Consider the following 24250-nt stretch of genomic DNA (forward strand, 5'->3'; position numbering starts at 1 on the left):
CCACAACATGCCAGCAGCCACATTCACATACAGTGACACTCAGTGATGAGCTGCCAAAATCGTAACAACGGGTTCCCTCCTCATCCTACGAGGGGGTCGTTGCCCACCCCCGCCCCCCGGGACCCCTGCCCCATCCAGCCCCCTCCCCTGTCCCCTGACTGCCCCCAGAACCAGGCAGGAGGGTCTTGTGGGCCACTGTAGTGGGTGCCCATCCCACCCCTAAGAGCCAGAGGCACCTGGCAGGGAATGAAATGGGAGTCCTGGTGGTCCTTACCTAGGGCAGCTCCGAGGAAGCATCCAGCAGGTCTCTCTGGCTCCTAGAGGCGGGGGAGCGTAGCTAGGGCAGGAGCAGGGGGAGCCACCGCTCCCCCACTGATCACATCAAAAGTGGGGCTGGAGCACCCACGGGGAAAAATTGGTGGGTGCAGAGCCCCCACCGGCAGCTCCCCGCCCCGCGCCCGGCCCCAGCTCACCTCCGCTCCACCTCCTACCTGAACCCACCACTCCGCCCTGCTTCTCCACCCTCCACCTCCTCCTCCTCCCCTGAACCCACCGCCCCGCCCTGCTTCTCCACCCCCCACCTCCTCCTCCTCCCCTGAACCCACCGCCCTGCCCTGCTTCTCCATGCCCCCCTGGAGGGCTGAGAAGCAGGGTGGGGCAGCACATTTAGGGGAGGAGGCGGAGCGGGGGTGAGGTGAGCTGGGGCTGATGGTGGGGCGGGGAGCTGCCGGTGGGGGCTCTGCACCCAACAATTTTTCCCCGTGGGTGCTCCAGCCTCACTTTTGATGTGATCAGTGGGGGAGCGGCGGCTCCCCCTACTCCCGCCCTAGCTACGCTCCCCCACCCCTAGGAGCCAGAGAGACCTGCCGGATGCTTCCTGGGAGCTGCTCTGCACCTACCAAATTTTCCAAAGGGCTGGAGCACCCATGGAGTCGGCACCTAAGGCGCCTCTTTGGGCCAGTTAAACGTAGAAGCCCTTTTAGAACCGGTTCTCCCTCGCGGAACAACCGGTTCTAACAGGGCTTCTATATTTAACAACCGGTTCTAGCGAACCGGTGTGAACCGGCTCCAGCTCACCACTGGTGACACTCATCTCCATGGGCTTTACAGCAGTGTGTTACATTTACATGTAGGCTTCATCTCTGGGGTGCAGCCCGGCAGGTGTTTGAACAGCACACAGCAACACTGCACAATTGCCTAGGAGAAAAGGAAAAGAAAAAAAATCCATGTCCAAGTGGAATTGGACAGAGGTCTTAGCATAGTGGAATGTAGGCCTGAAATGCCCCCTGGACACTGGCTTTTGATAAAGTGCAGCCCCCCAGTCCTACTGCTTGGAGTAATTAATCTTTGCCCCACCACCTACCTACATGTTGTATGTTTGGGATGATGTGTGCCAGGCATGGGGGCAGCGACTATTTGTTTTGTTGCTGATATTCAGCTAATTATTTTTGACTGTCTGAAAAATGGCTTTTCTATGAAGCCAGTGTGTAAGGATGCTAATTCCATGGGCTTTGCCTCTTTCTGGGCTAGTCTACACCGATGCAGCTGTGCCGCTGTAGTGGATCTGGTGAAGATGGTCTGTGCCGATGGGAGCGAGCTCTCCCGTTGGCATAACAAATCCACCTCCACAAGCAGGCTGTGTCGGCGAGAGACACTCCCCCAGTGACATAGCGCTGTCCGCACTGACGCTTGGGTTGGTGTAACGTACGTTGCTCAGGGGGGTGTCTTATTCACACACTTGAGCAACGTAAGTTGTATCGAAGTAAGTGGTCGTGCAGACCTGGCTTCTGTCTTTCAGCTGTACTTTGATTTTTTGTTTAACTGGGACGGCTGAGCTGCTAAGGAGCAACCTTTCTTCTTTATGCAAACATGCCATTGGGTGTCACTGTTCTGTATTAAAGCACCTGAGAGTGATCTGGGTAGCAGAGCACTGGGGTCCGGCTATTTTAGCTTCCCTGCTTGGTAATGGGAAGGGAGCACAGACCCCTTTTGATCACAGGGTTTTTCAAATACTCTAGACTGGTGCAGACTATTTACAAGCAACTGACTGATTCCTGCTGGTCCATTTGTCCTGGAGGCTGGGATGCACAGGGAGTGTAATCCTGGACACTGGCACCCTCGGCGTTGCTGAGTGGGAACAAGCCTGGTGTACGCTAATAATAATAATTCGTAGATGCTAAGGTCAGAAGGGACCATTGTGTTCATCTAGTCCGCCCCCCTGTGTAACAGGCCAGAGACCTTTCCTGAATTCATTCCTAGAGCAGATCTTTTTGAAGACCATCCAGTCTACATCTAAAAATTGCCTGTGATGGAGAACTCACCACGCCCCTTGGTGAGTTGGTCCAGTGGTTAATTACCCTTATTAATAACAATAATAAGGGGGATGGTAGGAATGTTTTTTATCTGTAGGCATTTCTAAAGGGCTTATGACCTTAATACAAGTGCCTCACAGTCAGTCTCTTGACCCACCCTCCCTTGGGAGAATATTCTCCCCACTTCAGAGATGGGGAAACTGAGGCACATAGAAGGGACATGATTAGTCTAAGCCGGGGTGGGCAAACTATGGCCTGCAGCCTGCTTCCGGCCCATCAGGCGTTTTTATCCAGCCCTCGAGCTCCCACCGGGGAGCGTGGTTGGGGGCTTGCCCCAGTCCGCCTGGTGCTCCCCGGCCCCGGCTCACAATTCCCTTGATGAGCATCTTTGGCACACAGAGCCACACTGCACAGGCGCGACTGCACCGCACTGTTTCCGGGATTGGAACCCCGCCCCTACGTGGCAGCACCCCCGCCTTGCGGCAGCACGCCCAGTCCCCTCCCAGTCTCCTATGGCCCCACCCTCGAGAGCCTCGAAACCGCCCAGGGGCCGCACCTGTCCCAGCTAGGGTGCCTCTGCCCGTGGTGGTGCCTGGTACGGCCACCTTGGCGTCACTGCTGACAGGGCCCCTAGGAGTCCCCGGTGCCGGCTACTCTGGTGCAGTCTCCCAGCCCCGGCCGGCGTGGCTCCCCAGGGCTAGCGATAGCCTGGGGTCACCTAGGCACAAGGGCAGCCCCGCTAGCTGTGACAATGCCTGCGCAGTGACCGGCTTGGCCAGGGCAAACCCCCTCTGACTGGCTGCCAATCCCCTTACCCACCTACTGGGGCAGAACAAGCAATCAGCGCTGCGACAGGAGGGTTTCTCTCTCCCCCCCCAGTCTCACAGGACGGGCGGGGGGACAAAGGAGCAGAGAGCCCAGCAGCCCCCCTAGCCAACCCAGCTGGGAGTGCTGGTGACAGGGAATGTGACATGGGGCTTGTCTACACTACAAATGTTCTTCTGGTATCACTGTGCTGGCAGAGCCCCCTAGTGGAGAGGCCCCTTACACCTGTAAGGGGACTGTTGCCCCCTTACTAACATTCAGTGGGGTGTTTTAGGTGCTAGCTCCCAGTACTAGAAAGGGGGAAGGGTCGATGGGGAATCAGGACCCTGAGACTGACAGTCCCCAGGAACAATGGGGAGAGGCCAATGCTCCAGGTCAGCCTGATTGACAGGGCAGGCTAATCAGAGAGTCAGGAGGCCAGGGAGGTCCCGTCCTCTGTGTGAGCTGGAATTGCCTGGGTCAGACAGAGTGGGGCCAAGCTAAGGAGAAAGCAGGGGCCCAAGTTAAGCTGGGGAGCAGAGCCATGCCAGATCCCAAGAGAGCAGACCCTGCCCTGGGAGCAGAGCTGCAGCCCCAAAGCTAAAGGCACAGCCCAGAGAGAGCAGACCTGCCCTGGGAGCAGAGCTGCAGCAACCAGAGGCAGAGGGGCCAAAGAAGCAGCCCAGGGAGCTGGAGGCAGAGCAGCAGCAGCAGGGCAGAGACCGAGTGGTGAAGCTGGGGCTGGATCAGTCCGGAGCTGGGTGTGGTGAGCAGCTGGGGAGAGCGAGGGGGACCCTGGGCAGCAGGCCCAGCACAGGGAGACGCCTCAGCCAAGGGGCTCTGCAGGCCAGGCTTGGATCATAACCCCGACAGGGTGCGGGCGACACTGGGAAGAAGGGTCCTACCACTTAAAGCCTGAGAGCGTGTGGCCACCACCAGAGCAAGTGTCCACAGTATCCCTGCAGCACAGCCAGGGCCGGAGAAGAAGGCCTGGGACTTGCAAGGAACAGACTGTGAACTGCCCTGACGTTCCAGAGACGCTGTTTGTGATGTTCCCTGCAACAGAACGGGGTGATGTGTTTCCTTTAATCTTTCCCATTTTTCCTTATTCTTTTTAAAATTAATTGTTGATTAAGTAACTTGTATGTAATGGGCAGTGGGTCAGAGAAGGCCCAGTGCAGAGAGAGTACCCTGGAGTCGGGACACCCTGGTCCCTATCCTAGGTGACCGCTGCAGGGTTGGGGGTCAAGCTCCCCAGGAATCCTGGGCCCAGCCTTGTTGGGGTTACGAGGACTCTGCCAGACAGGAGAGTGGAAGGGGAGTCCTCAAGAGTAGGGAGGCCATTGGGTAAAGGAAGCGGGAGCGAGGACTCAGATCCTTTCACTAGCCCACTTCACCGGGGTAGTGCAGAAGCCAGGAAAGTTCCCCACAATAGCGCGACTATTCCCCCGCTTACACACCGACAAATGGAGTATGCCCGAATAGCTACACCCCTTTCCTGGACGGCATAAAGTAGAACAGCAAAAGGCCTCTTGTTGGTGTAACTGCAGCCCCACAAGGGCTTTTACTGGCATAGCTCTGGTGGCTGGGAGGAGGGGGATTTTGTAGGCTAAGCCCCCTCATACACACACGCTCTGGGGATGAGTGAGGAAGTTCAGAACTCAAAAGACCGCCCGCCAAAAGGCAATGTAACCCTTTTTAAAAACCCTCATGGTGATTGGGGGGCGGAGTCATGATTTCTGATTACCTGGGGTTGGCAAAAGGGTGCCAACGTGGCTTAGACCCCTGCTCCCCATCGGCTGCACTTGTGTGTGAATCCCACCTGGTGTCTGGTGCCTGGAGCCCCCAGGGTCTGGCAGCCTGTCGGGGTTTGCAGCTGGCATAGGCAGTGTGGGCAGCCTTGCCTTCTGAACCATGTGTACACATTTGGGGTGGGAGTCAGCCCCCTTAGCCAGCACGCAGCAGCGTCACCCCAGCCCGACCCCATCTCCGGGGAGAACAAGAGGCTGTAGGCGCTGATGACCCTGCCTGTGGAAGGCTGCGGTGGCCGGGCGGCTGGCATCTCCCAGGAGCTGGCAGACCCAACAGAGAGACACTTAGCAGGACCTGGCTGGCAGAGGCTGCTGTGTGCCAGCTCACATTGCATAAACAGGAAGGACAAAGCTGGGCTGCTCTGAGGTTAGCAGAGGAAGGTTGATTCACTCCCACTGCAGTTTGGCAGCAGCTCAGATTGGGAGGGGGAAAGCTGCCCCAACCTGAGGTGAAGAAGAGACACTGGTGTTGCTAGGGAAAAGCCACTGTGAGCTGGTTAAATACAGGGGGGCCTGATTCTGCCTCACAAGGGCTGGGCTTGCCATGCACTGACCATCATCCAATGTCCCTTAGGGCACCAGATCTCGCCTTAAGTTTGATCCTGGCTTTGCGTGCCAGAAGTTGCAGGTTCTGTGTCTGCCAAGGCATTGCATAGCCCATGCCTTGGATGTGACGTCCAATTCCCTTTCAGAGGCCCTGAGCCCTGGCAGCTGATGGGAACGCTCAGGGTCCTTTGAACTTGTTTAAAAATTGACCCCTTCGTGCCTCATTGACAAAGTCCTTTCCAGAGAAGACTGATTGTGAAGGGCATGTTGGCTTGCTGGCACGTGCATAGCTCACTGGGGAGCGTGACAGCTTTCCAGTGCTTCATGCACTGAGGACCGAGGCTGGCACAGCTCTACCTAGGGAGCATTCACTCAAGCTGTAGTTGCGTATACTTTTAGCTCTGGAGGGCCCCAGACTGGTTCAATCCCTGATATATCACCCCACTGGGGGTATGGTTCTGTTACTGGCTTGGGTTCCCTTCCTAGCAAGTGCTTGTATGGACTGTTACTGATGGTAGCATGGATGCTCTGAGACAAAGCCGGGTGGTGCGATTTCTGAATACCTTTCAGATTCCCCATCCCCCCGTATGCCATGGTCGGGCTAGGTCTACCTGGTTAGGGTGTGAGTGGTGTTGGTTTCAGTTCCTGATGAGTGCTGGGGTTGGTTGTGAATGCAGCAGTGGCTTACACGCCCCGAGAATGCCTTCTGTTTGAGTCACTATTTCCTTTCAATGCAAAAGCAGCCTGCTTGCTGACCCAAGGATCTGATTCTGACTAGGTGTGAGAGACAACCCCAGCAGCGGTGGTGACAATGGCAGCCCAAAGGCCACTCGATGGGGCCATGTGGGGAGCTCTCAGGCTAATGGTACTAACCTTCCGTGGGGTGGAGGGTGTGATTCCTGTCCCAGACTGGGTGTGTATCAGTTGTGATAAGAGAGGCTGCTGATTTAGTCTCACCTGACGCCTTGTGTGTGACCTGAAAGGGGAGAAACCCAGCAGAAGATGATAAAGAATAAAACTCCTCTCCTGTGATAAGCACAACAGCTTCCCTCGAGACGTTTATCACCTCCCGGAGCACTGAGAGTATATTTACCTGTGATGTTACGTGTCCCCTCAGGCTCACGGGCTCATAGGCTGTTATACCCCCCACACTGCAACTGGGCATGGTGATTCCCAGCACGGGTGGCCAGACACGCGCTAGCTTGAGCTAGTGAGCAGTGTGGCTGCACCAGCAGCTACTCAAGCCAGCTGCCCAGATCCAAGTCCCCCAGGGCCTGTACTTAGGAGTACAGGGGGCTAGCCCAAGCTGCCACCCACCCTGCTATCTTGAGCCCGCCAGCTGGAGCAGAGCCAGCACCAGTCTGCCCACCCGGGCTGGGAATCGCGCCTCCCAGCTGCAGCGTAGACGGATTCAAAGGGGCTAGAGCAGCCCAAGAGCTGGTCAGAATGAGGGGAGGTGGAGCATCGTAGTGAAATATGCTTCTTGCTGGTCTATGGGGAAGCTTCAGACAATACCTAAAACCCTGCCCCTGCCCCATTTTCTTAGATATAATTTAGAAGGGCAAACTCCTGTGTGGTCTACACCTAAAAATTAGCTCAATCTCACTCCATTGCCCGGAGCGGTGAAAAATGTCACGCCCCGTGCGACGGTGTTAGGGCGACCTACACTCCACTGTAGCCCTGGTTAGCAATTCTTCCATTGACCCTGCTCTGGCTGGATTAACTCCACTGACGGAACAAACCCTGACAATGTAGGAAGCATCCACCCTACAGCAGCACAGTTGCAGCAGTATAGGCCTAGCCAGTTTATATAACTTTCATCTGAGCCTTTGGGAGCATTTACAAGCATTAATGAGTCCAGCCCCCCAGCCCTTGGGGATGTAGGGCTGGTGCTGTCCCTGTTTTACACAAAGGTAAACTGAGGCACAGAGCCCATAAGTGGATCACATTTCCTGCCTGTGCCAGAAGTCAAGCCCACGTTTTGATGCCAAGCCTCTTGCTGTAACACTAGATCCCACTCCCTCCCAGACAACCGTAAATCCAAGGAGTGTGTCTCCATGTTTGATCACAGTGTCCCTGTACTGAACTATATTTGTTTGAGGGATCCCACACAATTTTGCAATATTATAAGGGGAGCTGGTAGCACTGCCTATTGTCTCTGGGGTGCCTAACACTTTCCCTTCTAAGATCCTGTTTTCGTTGCTTATAACTATGCCCAACGCTAACCATTTGAGCTGACGTTTACCAAGTGTCTGTTTCAGCATGAATATTTTTGGAAACTGTCAGCTAAAAAGGGTTTCAGCCATGTCTGAGAATGAGATTAGGGACAAAAATACATGGCTTTGCCTATATTAAAAAAATAAATAAATCAGGCACTCAAAAGTTAGAAAATGCCAGAGTGAAGATTACTTGTGCAACCTTCCTTCGTTTTCCTTGTGCACAGGCATTCTGAGACAGTCCTGAGTAACTTCCTCACACATTATTTTTCCACAGGACCTCTGCCTCATTCAGTACACAAGATGGGTGCTCCTCTGCAGATGACTCAGGGTGTGTAGTGAAGGAGACTGTTGGACCTAGGAGCCCTTTCTCATTTGTTGCAGAAATTGGATAGCATGCAGAGAATCAGACAGAGTATTGCAGGGAGAGAAAGGACGGTCTCATGCATAGGGCAGCTGATTGCTGGCCTGGAGAACTGTATTCCATCCCTTTCTCTGCCACAAAGGCTCTGTGTGACGCAGAGTGCCACAAAACTTTTCACAGGTGGTGACTAATTGTGTGTTGCTCATTTTCCGGATGCCTGCCTTGAGACCCTGGGGTGTGACTGCAGAAGTGCTGACTGCGCTCAGTGGCAGCTGAAGTCGCCAGGAGCTGTGCTTTGCCCATCTGAAGTGCTATAGAACTGCTAAATATGCTGAAAAGCCAGGCCCTAAGAGTCTCAGCTTGGGTACCCAAATGAGTAGAAACTTCTGACCATCATCTCTCATTGTGCCTCAGTTCAGGTAACAGCTCCCTCCCCTAACAGGAGCATTGGGAAGGGAAATGCACTAATGTCTGTGAAGCACTGTGCTTTTGCCATGGGAGCCTTAGAAAAGCCCCTAAGGAAATGTAATAATTCTGTCTTCAGAGCAGGGTTTGAAGAGTGTGCAGGAAATAAGGCCTGTGGCCTGTTGCGAAGCCCTCCATCCTGCTCTAAGCCGTCTAAACCAGCAAAAGTCCAACTCAACCTTTCACACAAAATTGCATATAAAAGGCAGCAGAAGTTAAGACGAAAAGTGGTTTAGACCAAATGAAAAGCTCCCCTGATCCCACTTGCGGACTGTGTTAAAGCCATGCCTGGTAAGAATGTAACCAGAAATTAATGGGCGAAAGCTGGAGCCTAATTGGACAAAATAATGAGGGAAAGGGCCATGAGGCCTATCACCCCCTTTTGGGGTGCTTTAAAAAAACAAACAACTCTGGGGAAAGGATCAAATGGCTGAGAGATGGGTGGACTGAAAGGAGCAAGCTTCACCATCACAGCTGCTACCTGCATGGTCTCCTGGAACCCCAGGGTCCACTGTGACACCACTGGGCCTTTGCTAGCCTGACCAGACCCGGCCAGAGAGAAGGACCTGATGACATCACCACCTCCTCTGGCTCTGGCTAACTCCTGGACACTGTGATGAGTCATTCCTGAGCCAGAGCTGGTGAATCATCTGTTACCTGCAAGTCCTATGATAGACCCATGCCAGTCAACCAGGTCCCAGCCAATCCACAAGCGAGGGCCTAACCAGGTGATCGCGAGGCAGGTATATAGGCTCCTAATCCATATTGCTACCTTCCTAACTGTCAGCGAGTTCTGCCAGTCTGCCCCAGCCTGTGTCCACCTCAGCCAGCCCCAGAGCTGTCCTGACAAATGCCACCTGAAAGTTAAGACTTGGGTTCCTATTAGCAGCCCCTCCCTTGTGTCCCTTTCCTTCCCCACCTTATTACCTCTCTTTCCTAGCACTCTCCTTGTTGCCTGCTGTTTAATAAGTCCAACTTGGCTGGGCTGAGGCTGTCTCTTTTGCAAACTGCTGTGAGCCTGTGACCTGAGAGGCAGCTGAAAACAATGCCCTAAACAGCCTGCCACTGGAACCAGCATGCTGGGGCTTGGAGTGGCAGAAAGATGGTACAGGGCCCTGTGTTTCTCCAGCCGTGAGTTTGCAAGTGAGAGTGGGCACCAGAGAAGCTGCGTTTTCTGTCTTTGCTGTTCTTTTCTGCCCTGTCCCTTTGCTGTGTGTGTTTTGTTTCCTTTTTCCTTAAAGGAGGCAGAATCAAACTTTGCCACCAGCAGCGCCTGCCTATCTCCACTAACTTCTTTTTCCCCCCCAAAGAGGAGCATAAATTACCATCTTTAATCCAGTCTCCAAAACTATCAGCCTGGGGGAGGAGGGAGTTTCCTGGTGAAAACACTCCACAAACAGAATTTCTCAAGGTCCTGACCCAACAGGGGGTTGCAAGACTGTTGTAGCTGGGTTGAGAGAGTGGCTGGCCGCACACTGAGCTCTGACCGCAGAAATAAGGGCGGCATGGGATGGTGGAGGGCTCATCACTTTTTGGGGTTGAGGGTCATCACAGCCTGAAATATTTTCAAAGGGGGTCACAGCACGAAAAGTTTGAGAACCTTCTGGCTACTCCTACAACGAAAGCCTTACTGAGTACTTCACATTTGCAAGGCTTTAACTGGTTTTCCTTTTGCTCTATCTTTAATAGAAGGTACTTTTAGTGGTGTCTGTTGTCATGCGTCTGTGTACTCAAACCCAAACTGTGTTTATCGGTCTTGTGTTGTGCAGGGACAGGGTCTGGTTGACACTTTTGCCTCTCTGGGCCCTTTTATTCCATTGAAAGTATCACACCAGACCTCATGCTGAATGAGGGTAAAATGCAACGCTGAGTAGCTGCTCATTTGCTGAGCGCCATCCGTCCTGTGCACCGACTGAGGCAGAGGCGTGTAGAAACATAATGGGAACGGAGTATTCAAATCAGGTGGCTTTGAAAATCTCAGCTGTATTTTCCTGTTGTATAGGGTGACCATCTGTCCCGTTATTAAAGGGACAGTCCCATTTTTTGGGACTTTTTCTTATATAGGCGCCTATTACCTCCCACCCCTGTCCTATTTTTTCACAGTTGCTGTCTGGTAACCCTACTATTGTACTAAACTAACCAAAGCTGACCCCTGGGCGGGGGGTCGGGGTGAGTAGGGGTGCTACTCGTTGCCTGGGGGCATCTGCTGCTTGCGGCTCATTTGCATGACACCTCCCGTAAAGTGACCCCTTCCTTGGGTGCATATAGGGCTTGGGCAGGCAGTACCTGCTGCAGGGAGCATCACATCAGAGCGAAACCAGACTCAACGGCTTCCTGCCAGAGATACAAAGAATACGAGAAAGGAGTGAGAAACCACAGCCATCCCCCAATGACTTGTCCCCAGCACTGAACGGGCTGTGATTGCTCTTGAGAAAGCATTGTGCCTTGCCAGCACCCACCACCCCGGCTCAGCGGGTGCCCCCCAAGCAGTGCACCTGGGACTGACTAAGCAGAAGCAAGACAGGAAACCTCTTTGGGACTGACGCCCCTGCTCTTGCCACTGCCTGAATGGCAGGGTCTCCGGCGCGGGGAGGAAATGGACTACACAGCAGGGACAGACAAATTGGAGTCCCTTCCTCTTCTATCGATCCAGTTTCTTATATGGGTGCCTGTTACCCGGGGAGCATCTGAGCGCCTCCCAGAGAGGAGAGTGCAAGGAAGAGACTGGGGGGAGGGATAACTCAGTGGTTTGAGCATTGGCCTGCTAAACCCAAGGTTGTGAGTTCAATCCTTGAGGGGGCCATTTAGGGATCTGGGGCAAAAATTGGGGATTGGTCCTGCTTTGAGCAGGGGGTTGGACTAGATGACCTCCTGAGGTCCCTTCCAACCCTGATATTCTATGATTCTATGAGACTGGCCTTCCTTCTGCAGCTCAAGGTCTGGCTGGCATCTGAAGGGTATTTGAACCCCAGGGAGAGTTCATTGATCTCGCTATCCTTGCTGGTGCCACTCCCCAACTGCCCCACCCTAACACTGCAATATAGTAATGCAGAGCAGGGGTCACATTTACCCCTCCCCCCCGACCTCGCTCCTCTGCCCCATTTATTCCTGAGGGGGCAAAGGGGAGCAATTAGCCATTTCTTTGACATTCCCTAGACAAGGGCTGGCAAATCCTAATTTCCCAGCCCAGCAAAGCTCACTGCCCTGCCCTTGCCAGTGCAGAACCCGCCCACCGTCTATTTCCAAGGCACCAGTTAGTCCTCACAACACCCCTGTGAGGTAGGTAAGTGTACAAGCCTTTATAGATGGGGAAGCTGAGTACCAGCGACACGCACCAGGTCTCAGCACATCTGTGTCAGAGCTGGGACTGGTATTCAGAGATCCTAGCTCCCAGACCCAGGTCCTGCTCAGTGCCCTCAGTCACCCCACCAGCCACTTGACGAGCCAGCCCTCACAGACATCCTTTTCTGCTGACGCAGACGGCCTGGCTTCTCTGTACAAGTCACACATCTCTGAAAAGCCTCAGCTTGGCCCAGCCCCATCTTCTCAAGCACTGAACCAGCTCGCCAGGTCAGGGTAGATTTGCCCCTGGGCCAGGCGGGGGTACCTGGTGCAGATGGCGCAGAACCGTTCTTGCCAGTCTGTGTAGAGCTTCACCCCATACCTCTTCCTCCACTCGAAGAATGCCCTGTAACGACTGGAATTCATGGTCTTCAAGAAGCTGGCCAGCTCCTTCATGGAGCTGAAGTCCTCGGTGTGGATGAATGAGTCTGCGGGGATGAACTTCTCGTAGTTGGCTCGGGGGGGCCCCAGCACTACCGGCACAGTGCTGGCCAGCAGCGCATTCCTCCACAGCTTCTCAGTGATGTAGTCCTTGTGGATGGAGTTCTCAAAGGCCAGGTAGAACTTGTACCTGGAGGTAGTCGGCAAGAGGCAGTCTGGGCACAGTGGCTTCTTGTTTGCTTTCCCATACACGTTCACATGGAGGTGCCTGGACAGCTCTCTGTAGACCTGCGCTCTCTTCTGAGTCCGGTGGTAGTTACTGATGACCCAGGACACCAAGCCAGTTTTGGCTGGAATGTCCACGCTGGCTGATGGATGGTGCACAAGCTCCCCATATGGCATGAAGATGTCCGAGTCTTGTCTGTATGTCATGACCCAGTTGAAGGTTCGGTTCCAGCCAGTCAGTGCCTTAGTATTGGTGGGGGACTCCAGGGTAACCCACACCCAGTTTTGTCCAGGAGGCCTCCTTTCTGTTGGGAGTCTTACCTTGCCCTGCTGCAGCTCCCGGTTATGGAACACCACAACATCTGCCTGGTTAAAGAATCTGTGGTCCCCTGTCAGCTGGCAGCCCTTGATCTTGTAGCGGTCTGCGCAAACGTCAGTGCTGAGGTTCAGTGTGTGGTGGAAGGGCCAGTGCCAGATCAGGACTGTCAGGGGTTTGCTGTGCCCCAGGGCTGGGCCAGGGACCTCAGATTGGTAGCCAAGGAAATTCAGGTTCCAGAGAATGACTGCAAATATTATTGCGCTGGCCAAGGCCTTCAACATAGGTAAGGAGCAAGTTCGCATCTTCAGCAGCAGCTTACATTGCACCTGCAGTGCTGAACCGCTGGGTGGGTTGGGTTCTTGGCAGAATTCCTGCTTCATGAACAATGTTGAATCCAGCCCCTGGAATGGAGAAGAGGGACAGTAAAAATCAGCCTGCTCCACCATATAACAATGCACCTTCTGCAGCCTCCTCTTTTCAGGGGGCACGTGTCTGAGCATCTTGGTGGGTTGGGAGGAAATTCAAGGGGATGCAGGGAACTAGCAGATGGAAGGAAAGGAGAAGAGCTGATATCACTAGCATGGCTAAGGGCCATGCTCTTTACAGAACATGGTCACGGATCTGTGTGACAGGATTTACAGGACTCTTGCTGCCCCTTGGATTCAACCCTCCTGCCATGAGCTGTCCCAGCCCAGTGCTGCCCAGAGGGGATACCTTGTGTGAGGTTTTGGGGATTAAATTTCAGCAGAGGGCTGCAGAGTTGGATGAGGGAAGCACTTCCTAGCTGGAGCGGAATCTGGTGCAGCTGAGACTAGCCACTTTTGGATCCTTAGGAAGAAACTGGGCAATGCCCGAGGTGGGGGAGGGGTTGCTATTTAGCAGCCAGGACAAGAAGCTTGAGCCCTAGGAGAGCTGCAGTGTGTATATAGATGGCTCTATTTTCATTCTGCTAAAGGGTTTAAACAGCACAAAGGGGATGTGGTCACATGCTGGAAGGTTTGTACTTATTTATCGTGGTTATAACCGTGATACCCCTGAGAGGTGTGTTTTTGCAGAAGCGGGGCCTCTGCAGTTTGTTTTCAGCTGCAAAGCTCAGAGCCCTGCCGCAGCAGCCCTGGCTTGAGAGCCCCTAGCAGCTGGATGCTCACAAACACACTAGCTGGGCTGATTCCATAGATCTCCAGAGATCGACCTGCCTAGGGTGACCATGTTTCCCTATGCTGAATAGAGGACACCTGGTAAAATTACTCTTATTCAAGCGGGTTCAATAGCAATCAATCAGAGCTATGCAGCACAAACATTCAAATTAACGTTAAGTTGACTGAGCCCCCGTTAAAAAGAAATACTGCGTATTTGGATTCTTTTTATTTACCTTCTGATCTTTAAGGCTGCCAGGGCTCCTTCCCCACTCTGAACTCTAGGGTACAAATGTGGGGACCCGCATGAAAGACCCCTGAAGCTTACTTTCCCGAGGCACAAATTCCACCTTGTCCTTGAACAGTACACTGCCACCACCAAGTGATTTAGACAAAGAATCAGGGAAAGGACCAGCTGGAGTTCCTGTTCCCCCAAAATATCCCCCCAAGCCCTTACACCCCCTTTCCTGGGGAGGCTTGAGAATAATATCCTAACTAATTGGTTACAAAGTGATCACAGGCCCAAACCCCTGCATCTTTGGACACTGAAAAAAAAAATCAATCAGTTCTTAAAAGAAGAATTTTATTTAAAAAAAAAAGAAAAGGTAAAATCCCCTCTGTAAAATCAGGTTGGAAGATAACTTTACATGGTAACAAAAGATGCACAAAACACAGGGGAACCCCCTCTAGCCTTAGTTTCAAAGTTACAACAAAACAGGGATAAACCACCCTCCATCAAAGGGAAAATTCACAAGTTGAGAAAACAAAGATAAACTAATATGTCTTGCCTGGCTGTACTTACAGTTTCTGTAATATGAGAGACTGGTTCAGAATGGTTTGGAGGACATGGATTGATGTCCGATCCCTCTTAGTCCCAAGAGCGAACGAACACAGAAACAAAGAACCCGATATAAAGCCTCTCCCCCCACCAGATTTGAAAGTATCTTTTGTCCCCATTGGTTCCTTTGGTCAGGTGCCAGCCAGGTTATTTGAGCTTCTTAACCCCTTACAGGTAGGGAGGAATTTTAGGCTACCCTTATGGTTATGACAAAGGCTTTAGGGTTCACGGGGAGAAGTGACACAAATACACTCTGGTATACCTCTCTCTCACACGGGGGGGGGGCTGGGAGGAAGGGTGACCGACCAACCCAACTCTCCTCCCTGCCTGGTGCTTTCCACCTTCCATGCCTGGCTGGGCCCCTGGGATGGACCCGCCTCTCCTGGTACCTGGCGCCACATCTTCCCAAGGCAACGTGCACGTGTGCGGGTTGGGGATGGGGATGCAGGGTCACATGCGCTCCCCCGCCCCCGATTTCTGCCAGGGTTCACACCAGAATGTGGCCAGCAGCAGCTTCTAGTCACTGAGTGGGAGGGAAGGGACGGGAGATGCTTCCAGCCATGGGGGAGGAATGCCCTGGCCTGTGTCTTTGCTCTTCCCCACTTTCCCTCCCCCCGTGGCTGGAAGTGGAAGCAGCTTGTCCCTTCCTGTCCACACAGTGTTGAAAGGCAGCTAACACCTGCAGGCTGCTGCAGGACACAGACAACCCAGCCACCTCCTGTCTGCAAACTACAGTATGGGCAGGAAGGGGTTAAGCCTTAAGGATGCATCAGGGCCCAGGGAACCTGACTGCAGGGGCTTCAGCGAACCCGGCCAGAAAGGTGGCTCAGCAGAGGAGGGTGCCTAGGGGATGAAGCAGCCCCACACTTCCTGGGGGCAGGACCCGAGGGGGGGCGGGGGTGAGGGACAGGTAAAGAGGATGTTAAGCCCCTGCCCAGCGGGTGGGGGAGGCTGCTGTGGAGCCTTCAGGTTCAGGGTATGAACGGATTGCAAATCGCTGCCCCCCGCCACTCAGGAGCTGAGCTGAGGGGCGGAGAGACTTCCCCGTGCCAGTGCTGTGCGGGGCTTTGACACATGCAGGGCTCTGCTCCTCCTGGCCAGTGCCCAAGGCTGGAGGGTCTTGGGCTCCCCCAGGGGGCTGGCCCAGCCACAGGCAGCAGGGAAAGGAAGGAGCCGCCGGCCAGGCTGCTGGTGAGCTGAGCACTCCGACCAGGGGCCGGTTCTACGCACAGCACTGGGAGCAGGACGCGCCCCGCCAGGGGGGATTTGGAGGAGCAGCTGGTGAAGGGGCAAAGCAGGGAGAGGACGGCGAGAGGGGGAGCATGTAAAGCACTGATGGGTGGGCAGCAGAGGTGACACATAACCGGCCTCTGCCTGGCACTTGCCCGCGCACACCAGCCACCGCCGTCCAGATGGGGGACGGGGCCCTGGTGGCTGAGAGCCGACACGCAGTGGGGACTGTGCTGATGAACCAGCAGGGGGAGTGGCCGCCCCACACGCTGCATCTTTATCCCACCTCCAGCCTTGCACACCCACCCCCATCATCAGCCACTGGACCCCCCCAACTCACTGCTGATGGGCAGGCAGCTGGCGAGCAGGGATCCGGCCAGCAGCAGGCCCCGCCAGACAGAAAATACGGGGCAATTTGCCTGTTTTTAAGAAAAAGTCAGGACACTTGCAGGAGGGCTTAGATATGGGACTGTCCCTTTAAAAATGGGACATCTGGTCACCCACCTGCCAGAAAACACAATGGCCAAGGTTAGACACAGTCAGATGGGAAATAAGGTGTACATTTTTAACAGTGAGGGTAATTAACCATTGGAACAATTTATTCAGGGTTGTGGGGGATTCTCCATCTCTAATCAAGATTCGATTTTTGTTTTTTAAGGGTCTATGTTAGTTCCAAAGGAGTTGTGCTGGGGACGATCTCTGGCCTGTGTTGGACAGAAGGTCAGTATGGATGATCATAGTCAATCCTTCTGCCTGTTGAATCTATGAATCTATCACAAGTGGCCACTGATCTTGGGAGTCCATCTTGAGCCAGGCTCACCCAGGCTGAGCTCAAGTGCTGCTTTCCAGGGGGAGCTGAGGGCACTCTGTGCCTCTAAAAATCAGGCCCTGGTGTGTCAAGATGAGCATCCAAAATCAGAGAGCACTTCTGAAAACGTGAGGGGGGCTCTGAGAGGTCTATAAAGTCATAACTGATGTGGAAAAAGGGACTAGATAAATGTTATTTATGCCTCCACATAAAACAAGAACCAATGTCACTCAATTAAATGAACAGGCAGCAGGTTTAAAACAAACAAAAGGAAGTATTTCTTCACACAACACACAGTCACCCTTTTGCCAGGGGATGTTGTGAAGACCAAAAATATAACAGGTTTCAAAAAAAAAAAGAACTAAATAAGTTCATGGAGGATAGGTCCATCAATAGCTATTTGCATCTCTGACCATCTTGGCTACCCAATGCTCTGGGTGTCCCTACCTTGACTGCCAGGATCACTCAATAATTGTCCTGTTCTGTTCATTCCCTCTGAAGCATCTGGCACCGGCAACTGTCAGACGACAGGACATTGGGCTCGATGGACCATTGGTCTGACCCAGTATGTCTGTTCTTATGTGTTTGGAGCTGTGGTTCAGATTATTTAATGTCATCTCTGGTTCATTCTGCACATACCAGCCCCATCACCGACCAGGCTGCATTGGATAGTAATACTATCTACCCCATTCACATACAGTCCCATAGGAGCATGCAGATTCCATTGTCTATCTCTAAACACTCTACAAATGGTGGAGGGGGGAAGTATTGTTATCCCAGTATTATAGAGGGGAAAATGGAGACGGAGGAAGCAACTTGTCCATAGTCATGCAGAGAGTCATTAGAAGAGCTGGAAACAGAACCTGGGTCTCCTGCTGCCTTTTAAGGCCATTACCAGAGAATACTCATTCCTGTACGACTTTAAATGCACGAATACTCATTCCTGTACGACTTTAAATACAAATAAATATTTTTCAGGCAGTAAGATCAATTAACTTTGAGCAGCGGGTTGGACTAGTTGACCTCCTGAGGTCCCTTCCAACTCTGATATTCTATGATTCTATGAACTGAGAGTTTGTCTATATGGAGGCTTAATCTGTGACAAGCTTGGGTGTACATCTACAGCGCACCAGCTTGCCACGCATTGTCCGTATGGACCCTGCTACAGTGCACTAAAAGTTCCATAGTGCGCTTTGACCTATGTACAACCTTAATTCACCCCCCTTATGTGTGTGCATTATGAGACAGTCTTTAATTACATACTATGTCTTCCACAAGGCCCCAGCCTCCTTCAGTGCGCAGGATGAACCTGCACTGGGGATGAATCTGCATTGTGTCATAGAGAACATTGTCTGTAGGATCCCTATGCATCACTAGTTGCAGAAGTTGGAAGGTGTGTAGTGGATAAGGCAAGGGATTGCAGGAAAAGAAAGGACAGTTTGATGGCTAAGGCAGTTTAACGCTGCACTGGAGAGCTGGATTCTATCCAACCGTGTGCCACAGAGCTCCTGTTTGAGGATGGGCAAATCACTTACATGAAACTCTTCACAGGTGGTCACTAACTATGTGTTTACTCATTTGCTGACTGCCCAGTGTGAGACCCTCAGGGCTGATTTGCAGAAGTGCTGAGCACTGACAGTTGCAACTGCAGTCACTGGGAGCTGCACTTTGGATATATAAAATGCTATAGAGCGCTAAGTACTCTGAAGAATAAGGAGCAAGGCATCTCAAATTGGCCCCCAAAATTAGTGAATACTTTTAACCTTTAATCTCTCTGTGTCTTAGCTCCCCATCTATATAATGGGGCAAATACTGCCCCTCATCTCACAGTGGGGTGGTGAAAATAAATTGACTAATGTTTGTAAAGTAGCCAGATTCTCCAGTGAGGAGAGCCATAGGAAAGCCCAGGAGGAAATTAATAATGGTGTCTTCAGAGTAAGGTTTGAATAGTGTGTAATAACTAAGCTCTGGGGTTACACGTTGAACAACGAGGAGAAAACAAAATATAGATTATGTGCTCATTTATTGAGTGCCATCCATCTTGTGCACTGAAAGAGGCCAGGGGCTTGTGGAAAAAATAGCATTTGATCGTATAATTAAAGACTGTCTCATAATACATATGCACAAGAGGACAGGGCAAACGAAGGTTGAACAAGCAACTTAATTCTGGCATTTACTAACTTGAGAGGACTTGACTTTGCAACCTTAGTAACATTATTTTACTATAGTTTTTGCATGTGTGTATATAGACAAGAGGAAAAACTCAGACATGTAGGGCCCAATTGTGTTGCTTCTACACCTTGTGTGGTCACCTACATCAATACAAAGTGGGTGCCAAATGCTACCAGATCAGAATGGGAGCACTTTGCAAGGGTGTAACTGACAACACAAGCAGCATTGCAATGGAGAATTGACCAAGGCCTGAGCTACGCTGAGTTTCTGTCCTGGTATAACTGTCAGTAAGAGCTGTCCTGATACAATTATACCAGCACAGCCCCTACTGTGGAGGTACTATACTGGTATAAAGGTGCCTTTATACCATCTGGCATATTCTCCTTCCTCTAGAGCATTTTCCTACACGGGTGTAGCTAAAGGGATACAATTTTTGTGTGTAGACAAGCCCTTAGAATTCAGAATCTTTGAAAATTAAGCACAGCTTTGATTTACTGAGCTTTACAGAGCCCCCTCTGGGCTCCCATCCTGCGCTCCAGGGTCCATTCCATAACAAACACATGCTCCAAGTCTCCTGGGATAACAGCAATAAAAACAACAAAAGCTGGACTGGAACTAAAGTCCGCAGCCGTAAGTGCCTGTGCTGTGATTCCCTGCAGGTTGGCGGTGCCCGAGTGGGTTTCCGTGTTTGTGCCAACGTTTAGTTTAACAAAGCCTGGGAGACAGTTCAATCTCCCCCCAACCTCCAGCTGAAGCTGCCAGCCTATTTAATCATTTGACAGATCGAGTTTTTCCAAAGAGCTCAGAGCTGGATTTCCAAATGCTCAGCACTCAAAATATGGGCTCAATTTTTAAAAAATAGCTCAGCACCCAATGTGCACCCAACATGCAGAGTGCCTTGGAGAATCTGGCTTTGGTGGGTAAAATTTTCAAAAGTCCCTTGGTGATTTAGAAGCCTAATTTCACTGTCAATGAAACTTAAGCTCCTAAACCACTTAGGGGCTTATGACTGTTTTACCTTTGTTGCCTAGATGATCTGCTTAAACGCTGATTTACAAAATAATCCTTTAGTCAGTTTCATGTTCTTCCTCTGACCTCCAGAGAAAGGCTGCTTCTGAGTCACTTTTCATTGACAGGTCCCTCCTTTTCTTCCTCTCCAGTCTCTAGACAATACAGCAGCTGGGATTTAGTTACAGAAAAACTCTCATACCTGAAGAGATGGGAAATCTCTGCTTCCTTGAATCTTCTTTGTGGAATATACAGAGAGCGAATGTTAGGTGACAACTAATCCATGCCCCACTCAGTGCAGCATTGTTCCCTATAGTCTGGTCTCCAAAGCTGTATTAAGTTACATCTTCAATAAAAAACACCAGTGTATCCATCATTCCCTTTGAGAGACCATTGCGTGGATTGCCCTGCTAGGCTATTTTCACCCCCCTCTTAGTGGACCAAACCCTTACCCAGCATGCTACTTACTCAGGCAGAGAGGAATTGCAAGCTGGTCTGGGATTCCCATTTTGGCCCAGCGAGATTTGAATCGGAGAGGAAGGAAGGTTAGCCCTGGGTCTGGAGCCACGAGCTGGGAATGGGGCCGAGATGTCTAGTGCAAACTAACCTCACTGACTCGTCACTATGGTGGTGTATTTGGTTGTTGTGGTAATAGCGCCTTGTTATTGCTATGGCAACTGAGTTAGATTATTAGGGGATAGCCCAGCCAGTTCTGTCTGGTTTGGTTAGTTCAGTGGTGAAAAATCTCTCAAAAGCCAGGTGAATTTCTCCAAATCCTACATGCTATCCGTCCTCTTATTGCTTTTACTGGATGGACACCGAACTTCAGAACACCCTTGGTTTTAAGTGCAATGAAGTCATTTCACCCCCTGTTAAACAGCGAGGTTTGGTTTTCTCTGTTAACATTGCATTTTCAGTGGATCTTGTTTAATGGAGCAGTGGACAGCATTTCCCTGACCCTTTCCAGAGGAGCTGCTGTAGGAGAGCTCTCTAGTCACTGACCTTGCTGTAGGGTGACCTGACAGCAAGTGTGAAAAATCGGGACAGGGGGTGGGGGGTAATAGGAGCCTATATAAGAAAAAGACCCCAAAATCGGGACTGTCCCTATAAAATCGGGATGTCTGGTCACCCTGCCTTGCTGTCTATTTTTTAAAAGGCGCTCACTCCTCAAGATTGTCTAGTCCTGGTCCAAAATGCACCAGCCATCTGCCAGCCACGGTCCTGGTGATTTCAGGCAGCGACCTGAGCGCAGAGACTTACCGTCTGGTAACATCAGAAGCACTGTAGTGTGTCCTGGATGGTTTTTCCTTCTCCCCCCATATCTGCTGGTAATGCTGAAGGAATCCATCCAGCTGAGGGCTGCTCACAGGCTGTGGTCACTCTTAACTTCTGCTTTTCTGTGGTTTCACCATTTCCTCTTCCTCCTCAACCTTTCCTGTTGCTTGTTCAGCTGTTTCTAGAGAAGGCTGTCTCAGCCAGCCACCCGGCTCCGCTTCCACTCCTAGTTCAAGTGAGGCAGGAGGGGACAGCAGATGTCCCTCCATCTCGAGCCCTCAAAGAGGTAGCCTGTGAAGGGCAACCCTTGCTTGCTTTTATTACATGATGACCTGAGGTTGCTTGTGCTCTCTCTCTCTTCCCCCACACTCCAGCCCCACCCCCGCTCAATAAAAAAAGGTTGTGGTTAGTTTTTTTTCTGGGTTTTCCCCATTTATTTTCTCCAGCCTGTCAGCTCCTGCCTTCCCTGGCTGGAGGGGTGAAGGGGGGATATATGGTAGCGAAGCAGCCTGGCCACTTTCCCAGCCCTTAATCAATGCAGTCGGGATTCACGTTGCCAAGAAAGAAGTTTTTCTTCCCAGCATTTGAGTTAAATGAAAGTTCGCAACCCCCCCCCAACCCAATCCCTTCCTCTCTCCGCTAACCGTGTCCCTCTTCCTTGGTCTCAGGATCCTGCTAGTTTTCTGGTCAGCCAGAGTCTGCCTCACCTGGAGTGCTCATTAAAATACAAGTGGCGGGCGGGAGGGGGAACGGGGGGGGAAACAGGACAATACTTTGGGGCCCTTTCATTCTCCTTCATAAAGAAGTAGAAAATGACACAGCCCCCCCCCTTTTTTTAATTCCTTGGCACGTCCTTGTTCAGAGATTTATTTCTTCCTCTTTCATCTAGTCCATAAATGAGTGAGTGTGTGATGGGTGGGGAGGGGACGTACCAGTGACAAAATGGGCTGCAAAAGAGCCAAGCTTTGGAGGGTTGTGATCTCTGCCAGGCTCATGGAAGCTCTGCACAATGTGTTACTTTATGCCGCAGTGACAGAGGTATCTGCACCCCCCCTCTCCCCCGTAGGTGGGTTAGCCTGTGAAAGGAAACCCTTGCTTGCTGTGGGGGATCCCGTGGGAATCCTGTGTGGGGAAACCAATGAGAGATGGTGGGGAACAAGCTCTTCCCTTTCAGTTCTGATCCTCCCACCCAACTCCCCCATGCTGTCTGAGCACCTGGGAGATTCATTGCATAGTTTAACCTGCCCCACCATTAATGCTAGATTAATAGAATGCACACTACAGACCACTGAGCTCCCAGGGCCTGTCTTTATCTGCAGGGTGCACATATCAGAGAAAGCCCTTTAGCAAGGAGATGCACGTCCCCCAGGGCTGTGTGTTCTGTGGGTTGGGTAGGGTTTCCACGGGGTATGTGCACCAGGGTTGCATTGTGCCCTTCATGCAATGTCTGTAATGTTGCCCCCTTTCAGCCTTGATCCTGTCAGGTGGGGTCACTGCGTCAGGAGGGTGTGACACTTGTGTCACCGCCTTGGCTGGCAGTGCCGGGCAGCTGGGTTGTTCCCAGAGATATTTGGTCTGATCTCCGCTCACCTGTGCTCTGAGTAGTGGAGGCTCTGGGGTGGGGATAAATACTAGACGCTAGTACTTAGAACTTACATAGCACTCTTCATCTGTAGGTCTCCAAGCACTTTACAAATGAGGGTGATCGCTTTATCTCCATTTCACAGAAGGGGAAACTGAGACCCAGAAAAGGGAAGTGACTGCCAAAGGTCACCCAGCAGAGCTGACAATTGACTCCAGAACTCCCGATTCCCAGTCCAGTGCTCTGTCCCCTAGGCCACAATGCCTCTAAAGATGATCCATGATCCCTCCCTGCCTTCTCAATGGTCATGAGGATTATTTAGGCATGGATTCATCAAGTTGAAGGCCAAAAAGGCCCACTGGGAACATCTAATATGACCCCCCCTGTACAACACAGGCCGGAGACCTGCCTCACAGTCATCCCTAGAGCAGAGCTTTTAGAAATTTAGAAATAGGGATGGAGAAGCCATCACAACCCTCGGTAAATTGTCCCAGTGTTATGGAGCACGTTACTGCTGGACTCAGCAGGGTTTACCCTTGCTTTGGAGTTCCAGCCTATTTGCCAGCCAGCCCTCCGCTGGGGTAGGTAGTTAGCGGTACCCCAGATACTGGCGGTGGCAGATACTTGTTGCAGCGGCAGAAAGATTTCCCACCTGAATGTACAATTCCATTGAAACCAACGTTTTTTCCCCCATGGAACTGTCAACCCTGATCTCAAGTTTCAACTATCCTGGAGGAGATTTCAAAATGCCGTTTAGCAATGACACCAACAAATTTTGTTTCAACTTTCAACAGCTGTTCGTTTTAAAACAAACAACAATAAAAAACAAACCCCAGGGCGAAGGAGGTTTTGAATGAACCAGGAAGGGTGGTTTTGTGTAGAAGCGTCGGGTTTAAATATTAGCGGTGGGGTACGATAGGGGTGAAGCTTCCCACCGGGCAGCAGGTGTTTTTCATCTGGAGTGAAGATTTTGGGGGGATAAAAATCTTGTGAGCAATGCTGGTTTTCTGCTTGATTCATGTGGCTCCTGCAGTGCCTAAGGGGTGAGGGTCACAAGGGTTCACAAACCAAGCCAAAAAAATATAAATGCTGAGCTGGGGAGCTAAGGGGCACACTTTAAGCACTGTCTTATTACCGTGGCTACACTCAGGGTATGGTAGATCCTTCCAGCACTTTAAGCTGCGGTTCCCTGTTAGGGAATTCATAAGAAATCTGGGTCCACCCCTGCATGGCCTTGCCCCAGGGCACCTGCCCAGCCACAGAAATTGTGTGTGGGCGCAGGCCGGTGGGCTCCAGCCAGCCTCCTACGTCCTTGCCCAAAGTTCCTGCCCCAGACGCAACAGGTCTGTGCAGGCTGGCGGGCTCCTGACTCAATGTGGTGCTTGGTGCCACCGTCTATGTCCTGTCACAATCTGA

The 24250-nt window shown here is 51.8% G+C and overlaps 1 protein-coding gene across 1 annotated transcript; it reads right to left on the bottom strand.

Annotated features, from left to right (window-relative positions):
* Positions 1-6489: 6489 nt before the first annotated feature.
* FUT7 (fucosyltransferase 7) lies at positions 6490-21522 on the bottom strand. Its single transcript, XM_038374083.2, is given in 5 exon segments — positions 6490-13186; positions 18061-18192; positions 21233-21280; positions 21283-21362; positions 21365-21522. Coding segments are annotated over 5 exon segments (1539 nt in total). The 5' UTR covers position 21522; the 3' UTR covers positions 6490-12064.
* Between the last annotated feature and the right edge of the window lie 2728 nt (positions 21523-24250).

Source organism: Dermochelys coriacea, chromosome 16 (genome assembly GCF_009764565.3).
Source record: "Dermochelys coriacea isolate rDerCor1 chromosome 16, rDerCor1.pri.v4, whole genome shotgun sequence".
NCBI lineage: Eukaryota > Metazoa > Chordata > Testudines > Dermochelyidae > Dermochelys > Dermochelys coriacea.